The sequence below is a fragment of the Olea europaea genome, unplaced genomic scaffold (genome assembly GCF_002742605.1).
Source record: "Olea europaea var. sylvestris unplaced genomic scaffold, O_europaea_v1 scaffold264, whole genome shotgun sequence".
Taxonomy (NCBI): domain Eukaryota; kingdom Viridiplantae; phylum Streptophyta; class Magnoliopsida; order Lamiales; family Oleaceae; genus Olea; species Olea europaea.
In genome coordinates this window covers 309,452-317,193 of record NW_019244748.1, presented here as the reverse complement: position 1 = coordinate 317,193, position 7,742 = coordinate 309,452, and the positions used below count along the sequence as shown (strand labels likewise).

The following is a 7,742-nucleotide window of genomic DNA, read 5'->3' as shown; positions in this document are numbered from 1 at the left end:
TTTTGAAAAATTGGCATAATTTTTGCATACGGTGTCCGTTTTGGGCCCATAACCACATTTCGAAAAGCTCACGATGATTCAAAACGTGATTCATTTGGAACTATTAGCTCTTGCATACACGAAACGATTGGATTGTCATTTTTCAAAAAATTGACATAACTTTCGCATAGAGTGTTCATTTTGGGCCCATAACCACATTTCCTAAAGCTCGCGACGATTCCAAATGAGGTTCGCGTGGAATAACAGGCACTTATGTACATGGAATGCTTGGATTGTCAGTTTTCAAAGAATTGGCATAACTTTTGCATACGATGTCCGGTTTGGGCCCATAACCACATTTCGAAAAGCTCACGACGATTCGGAACGAGGTTCATGTGGAAGAATAGGCACTTGCATACATGGAATGCCTGGATTGTCAGTTTTCAAAAAAATTGGCATAACTTCCGCACACAGTGTTCGTTTTGGGCCCATAACCACATTTCATAAAGCTTGCGACAATTCAAAACGAGGTTCGCGTGGAATAACGGGAACTTGTGTACACAAAACGCTTGGATTGTCAGTTTTTGAAAAAAATTGGCATAACTTTCGCATACTGTATCCGTTTTGGGCCCATAACCACATTTTAAAAAGCTCACGATGATTTGGAACAAGGTGTGAATGGAAAAATAGGCACTTGCACACACAGAACACCTAGATTGTCAATTTTTGAAAAAAATTGGCATAAGGTTCGCATACTGTGTCCCTTTTGGCCCCATAACCGCATTTTGAAAAGCTTGCAACAATTCAAAAAGAGGTTAGTGTGGAAGAATAGGTACTTGCATACTCGGAATGCTTGGATAGTCAGTTTTCAAAAATTTGTGTAACTTTTGCATACGTTTGGTCCCATAACAACATTTTGAAAAGCTCGCGACGATTTGGAATGAGGTTTGTGCGGAAGAATAGGCGCTTGCGTACACGGAATGATCAAATTGTCAGTTTTTGAATAAATTGGCATAACTTTCTCATACAGTGTCCATTTTGGGCCCATAACCACATTTCGAAAAGCTCGTGACTATTCGAATCGAGGTTCATGTGGAAAAATAAGAAGTGCGTACACGGAATGCTTGGATTGTTAATTTTCAAAAAAATTGGCCTAACTTTAGTATATGGTGTCCGTTTTGGACCTATAACCACATTTCATAAAGATCCCGATGACTCAGAATGAGATTCACGTGGAAGAACAGGCACTTGCCTACACAGAATGCTTGGCTTGTCAATTTTTGAAAAAATTGGCTTAACTTTTGCATACGGTGTCCGTTTTGGTCCCATAACTACATTTGGGAAAGCGTGCGACGATTCAAAATGAGGTTCAAATAGAAGAACAGACACTTGCCTACATGGAAGGCTTGGATTGTCAGTTTTTGAAAAAATAGGCATAACTTTCGTATACGGTGTCGTTTTGGGCCTATAACCACATTTCGGAAAGCTCGCGACGATTCAAAATGAGGTTCGCATGGAAGAATAGGAACTTGCGTACACAGAATGATTGATTGTCAGTTTTCGAAAAAATTGGTAAAACTTTCGTATACGATGTCCGTTTTGGCCCCATAACCACAATTTGAAAAGCTCACGATGATTCGGATGAGGTTCATGTCGAAAAATAGGCATTTGTGTACACGGAACACTTGGATTGTCAGTTTTTGAAAAATTGGCATAACTTTCGCATACGGTGTCCGTTCTAGGCCTATAACCACATTTCGTAAAGCTCGCGATGATTCGAAATGAGGTTCATGTGGAAGAATAGGCACTTGCGTAAACGGAATGCTCGGATTGTCAGTTTTTAGAAAAATTGGTGGTCGTGTGATACTCGCAAGCGTACGGGATCGTTGACAAGTAATACTAAGTGAATTAAGAATTATCGTCCCACATAGAATAAATTTAATTCAAGTTTACTAGTTTCGTATGGAATTCTAGTTATGAAAACAAAATAAATATTTTGATTTGATTTAAACTAAACTAATCTAAGAAACAATAAAAATTGGGGTTTTATCAAATTATGGAGGATTGTATTGGATTTTGCCTCCGCCTATTGCTATTTATTTCAATTCTTGATTCGTAATCTAATTTCTTTCATGAGTTCTTGATAATCGATAACACTAATATGTCAAATGTTCTTTTCCAAGATACACCAACCTATGATTAACACGATCCGATCCTATTCCTAGTCCGAATTCATATGAAAATCATGCATTTAGTTTAAGTTATCAATATGATTGCATGTATGATAGATATTATTCCTAATCCTAACAATACATGTTAATTTTGCCGCGTTCTAGACTCGTTGTGAGTATTCCTACACTACAACAAGCAACTAACTATTCAATTGATGGCCAAACAATTCAATAGTGCAATGGGAATGCAAAATTAATCAAGTAACACACGACTTAAACTAAATACTTGTCTTTAATTAAAATAAATAAATAATAGGGTTCATCTCATTCAATACAATGAAAAACTAGCCTAGCATATTAATACATAAATTACAAGAAGAATAATAGAAAAATATCACCCGGATCATGAAAGAATACAAAAGATGTTGATCTTCACGTCCAAAGTTGAATTCTTCAGAACTTCATGTAGTTGAACTTCAATTCCTTGCTATGACTTGATCTTCTCTCTCAGAATATAACAATTGGCCCCTTGTTCTTGATGGATTTGATGAAACTATTGTGTATGAAGAGGTAAGAGAAAGACCCTTTCATTGCTGCCCATATCTTGTATTTATACGATGAAATTAGGTCAAAATTTACGTCCAAATTGTCTTCCAAAAGAGTTTGAATCAAATAAGGAAAGTTGCCTTCACGCGCACATAATTTTATCTCTGCACAGTCTTCAATAGTTTGATCATAACTTTCTCTTTCCGTGTCTGATTCAGGTGATTTAAAGTGCATTGGAAAGCTAATTAAAAGTTCTACAATTCTTCTAGAAGTAAAATTTTTCCAATTCAAATGTTCTCCATCCGAAAAATGGGTGTCAAGTTGACCAAAATTCTTGAAAATATCCTATATGATTGGAAGTCAATTTATGGTAATATTCTAATCATATCCCTTTCCTTTATGACTCCAATTTTCATTCAATTGACTCCTATCAATCTTCAAAGTATCTATTGTGGTCCAAATCAACCATTAAATATTTAAACTTTGGTCCCCATACTTTGGATTTGCTTCAATTAGCCATTTTCCGTTTTTTTTCCAATTCTTCTTTAAAACATGAACTTTTCCTAATAAAAGCAATAAATAACAAATCAGGTACTAATCCGTTCAAAGAATAACAAAATATCATCATTTAAGATCCCAAATAAGTGTAGAAACTACACTTATCAAACCCCCAAACTTGAATCTTTGTTTGTCCTCAAACAAAAATATAACCTAAATAATAACAAACATACAAGCATGCAAAAGTATTTGGTTGGACAATCTAGTTTTTTACCACAGAATTCGAGATCACCGTATTAAATCTATAATCTGCTTCAAAGTCATAATACCAAACCAATATCCACTCTTCCAATGCAAAATCGACATGTGTGTGTGAAAAAGTAAGTAGGCATTAATGATTTCACAAGTTGTTTCAATTCCCAACCCTCTATGGTCAAATATATCTTTTCATCTCTCGTAAGATTCACACACCCCTAAATTTATTCTTTTTCACTATTTTCCCAGCGTGTGATCTAAGGTTGAATTTTTCATTACTATCCTTACCCTCTCTAGTTCAGGTGGACATCACTGGCTGCAAGTCAATATATCAATGAACAAGGATTCTCAATTAATTTGATTGCTTCAATCCCTAAGACTCAATTCGGCTAATTATCTTTAATTGAAAGTTAAATTTTCTCGAATAAGTGTTAGGACTTAACAAGGTATTTAGTGTTTTTGCTTTTTTCCATGCACTTGCTTTTTCTGATTCTTAAGAGTTTTTTCTCTCCATTAAGCTTTTCTAGATGACCCATGTAGCAGGCTTTAGATTGATGACTCCCAAATCAGATGACATTAGGGCACCAGATTTTAAGATATCCTTACAGGCTTAATAACCCGAGTCAAAAAGGCTTCAAAGAGAACTTTTTTTTTTCAAGTGCAACTTTATCTTTGATTGCTTTCTAAATGACCCTTGTAACGAGCTTTAGGCCGATGACTCCCAAGTCGATGACTTTAGGGCATTGGGTTTTAAGATACCCTTGCAGGCTTAATTACTCGAGTCATAAAGGCTTTAGAGAGAAGTTTTAAATTTTAAAATATATGCTTTGATTAGTGTAATGTCCCTTATCACTCACTTATTCAATCAAATCGACCTCCAACTCAAAACTTTCACCCAATTTTATCCTGTTAGTCTAAGATAATCCACACATAAGTTTTCACATATGGAATCCTTGTCCACATCCGTATCTTTCTGCAACAGCAAAATCAACCCAAACTGTGCTAAATTTGGTCTAAGGATAAATAATTTGTATGGTATGGGTAAAGCGACTATGTCCGATTAAATCAACTTATTAAGCATATGAATCAACCCATTTCATCACAATGTCAAACTCAGTTCTAGTGCATGTATAATATCTAAGTCTTACAACGTTGAACTTCAATTAGTTTAGCATGCATCTTATCTACAGTTCATAAATCAATATCAAACCTCAAATTTAATCTTTATAGTTAGCCAAACTGTCTAACGTACACAAGCACACAAACAAACAAAAATAAATAAATAGATAATTTTTTTAACGCACAAAAATAGAAATTTTAACGAATTTATTATTTATTTTTTAAAGAAACACACAAAACATACAAAAATCAAAAACTCAAAAAGTTTTTCCCACCCTAAACTTAAACTTAACATTGTCCTCAATGTCTTAATACATAATTGAGAATGTAAGGGGACGGGGACTGAAAGGAAGAAGGTACTCCCTAGATTTTCCTATTGAATGTCAAACGTACTTTGGGCAACTGTTAAACATTCTCCTTCATCATGTTTTCCACTTGGTCTATGCTAGTTTGAGTGTTTTGCTACATCATGTTCCTGCATATGGCATTAAATAAAAAATTAGAGATCAAATAACCTAGAACATGTGTTACTTAACCCAAACATCTAATAAACCACTAAATCTCAAAGACCTAAGAGAAAACATGGTATGGATGATGAGTCCTAAAATAAAAATTAATCTAAATTATCTTAAGCTATTCTAATTATAGTAAAATAAAATAAAATGGATAGAAATATTGGGTTGCCTCCCAACAAGCGCTTAATTTATAGTCTTTAGCTAGACTTTGTTGCTTTTAGGCTCTTCATAGTGGCTTGAAAAGAGAATTTTCAACCCTACATTTTAAGCACTGGTTGCACTTCTTTCTTTCATCTTTCATCCGCCACATGATCAAGTTTCCATTGTTATCCCTACCAACAATTCCACCTACATCTGGCTAGCTTTGTAACTCTCCCAGTGATCAACTCATTGGCAATCCTCAAAATATGATGGTTGCTTGATTGGATTCTGCATGGTGAAGCTTTGTTGCTTATCCTCCACCCTCAGGACTATCTCGTTGGTATCAAAATCAAGTAATGCCCAACTTGTTGACAGGAATGGCCTTCCTAGTATTATTGGAATTTGAGATGCTTCTTTTATGTCTAGAATGATAAAGTCAACTGGAAAAATAAATTTTCCCGTCTTGATGAGCATGTCCTCGACTATTCCATAGGGATGTTTCAATGTTCGGTCCACCAGCTGAAGGATGATAGAAGCCGCCTTAGGATCTCTCAATCCTAATTTCCTGTAAAGAGGTAAAGGAATTAAGTTAATACTTGCTCCTGAATCAATTAAAAATTTAAAACCTTGTAAGTTTCCTATGGAGCAAGGTAGAGTGAAACCCCCTGGATCTTTAAGTTTGGGAGTGATCCTATGCTGGATGGTCACGCTGCACTCTTCAGGTAGTGTTATTGTTTCATGCTCGGGCATCTTCCTCTTTTTAGCTAGCATCTCCTTCAAAATCTTAGAATAGTTTGGGATTTGAAGGATAGCGTCAATGAATGGGATGTTGACATGCAACTTTTTTGAGGATTTCTAGGAATTTCATAGCCTGCTTCTCCAATTTGGTCTTCTGTAATGTTTGAGGAAAAGGGACCAGAGGTGTCAGTGAAGTACCAGGAACATTTGCCTGAAGCTGTGGATTGTCTGAAATTGTCTATTGGTCCTTTTCTATTGCTTCTTCAGATTGCTCCATCGGTTCCTTATCCTTGGTAGGCATTTGAGTTCTCTCTATCTCCTTCCTCTTTACAGTTATTTTTGGCAATTGAACACCACTCCTAGTAGTGATGGCCTAAACCTGCTCTGCTGTTGGCTGGCGTTGAAGTCTTTGAGGAAATGGAATGGGTGGCACATAAGCTTTGACAGGGGTGGTGGATGTGGTAGATGGGAGCTCAATAGTTGCATAATTTACTGCCTCAGCTACTAATACCTGTTCCCGTGGGTTCTTCTCTGTGTCATTCGGCAAGGTACCCTGTGGTTTGTTGGCTAATGCAGTTGCTATCTGTCCCACTTGATTTTCTAGGTTATGTATGAAAGCCTGTTGATTCTGCATTACTGTTTCAGTCTTGGTAATGTACGTGACCAGTAGATCTTCCAAGGATTACCTCTTACCTTGATGTTGCTAAATTACTGGTGGATTGTCCTTCATTTGATTTACTTGATCTGGATTATCCACCCACGAATAGTTAGGATGCTTGTTCAAACTCGAATGGTAGTTGTATGGGTAAGATCCATTTTGCCTCTGATAGTTTTGCGCATAACTAACCTCTGCTGACTGACCCATGTGAGTAGAAGCCAAAGGGCAGCTTGAAGTGATGTGATCTGCCCCACAACCTGTGCATACCGGAGATGGATGTTGTACCATGTGCATAGATTGAGTTAAAGTATCAAGCTTCTTTGTTATTGCTTCCATCTACGCTACCAATGCTGTCATTGCGTCCACATTACGCAATCCAGCTATTTTTCTAGGAGCTTCCCTATCAGTTAGCCAGTTGGCCTGATTCTCAACAATCCTCTCAAATAAATTATGTGCAACATCCATCTCGATAGTCAAAATTGATCCACCCGCAGAAGCATCAACTATATTGCGAAATTCAGCGCGCAGTCCATTATAGAATAGATATATTTGTGCCAGTTTAGGAACATCAAGATTTGGACATGTCCTAAACACACTTTTGAACCTATCCCATGCTTCTGGACATGTCTCATGATCCTTCTGTCTAGAAAGATATACTTCCTTTCTAATTTGGTGGACTCGAGATGGTGGGAAGAATTTCATGGTAAATTTTTGTACCATGTCATTCCATGATACGATGCTCCTAGGGGGTTGTGACATCATCCATATTTTCGCACCCTCCTTCAAAGTGCGAGGGAATAGACACATTCGGAATGCATCTTGTGACATCCCCTCATGGCTAATGACATCACAAAGTTTGGTAAAAGCTTGAATATGTTCGTGTGGATTTTTCATAGCTTTCCCGTTGAACCTGATGTCTTGATGATTCTAGAAAAGATTTACGACATCTGGTCAGATGTGAAAGTTTGCTTGTTCGAATGGTGGATAGACAATAGGACGTTGAATCGGTGCAGGTACTGGATTCACATAATCTCTAACCGATATAGGCTGAGTTGGAGGTTGTTGTTGAACCTGAAGTGCTGCATTCTGCAGTGCATTTTGAATCTGATCTTGATTCTCAGC

At 36.8% G+C, this 7,742-nt stretch overlaps 1 protein-coding gene across 1 annotated transcript; it reads right to left on the bottom strand.

Moving 5' to 3' along the window:
- Nucleotides 1-5,470: 5,470 nt before the first annotated feature.
- On the bottom strand, nucleotides 5,471-6,956 carry LOC111383246. Its single transcript, XM_023007326.1, has 3 exons — nucleotides 6,702-6,956; nucleotides 6,342-6,590; nucleotides 5,471-6,007 (listed from the first exon to the last, which is right to left on the bottom strand). Exons 1-3 carry the CDS (start codon nucleotides 6,954-6,956, stop codon nucleotides 5,471-5,473), a joined length of 1,041 nt encoding a protein of 346 aa, XP_022863094.1.
- Nucleotides 6,957-7,742: the final 786 nt, after the last annotated feature.

Coding starts and splice junctions, on each gene's coding strand:
- LOC111383246 (XM_023007326.1), bottom strand. CDS start 6,956: ATGGAAGCAATAACAAAGAAGCTTGATACTTTAACTCAATCTATGCAC. Junction 6,591..6,701: donor GGGTGGATAATCCAGATCAA/GTAAATCAAATG, acceptor ACAGTAATGCAG/AATCAACAGGCTTTCATACA. Junction 6,008..6,341: donor GCCAGCCAACAGCAGAGCAG/GTTTAGGCCATC, acceptor AACTATTCTAAG/ATTTTGAAGGAGATGCTAGC.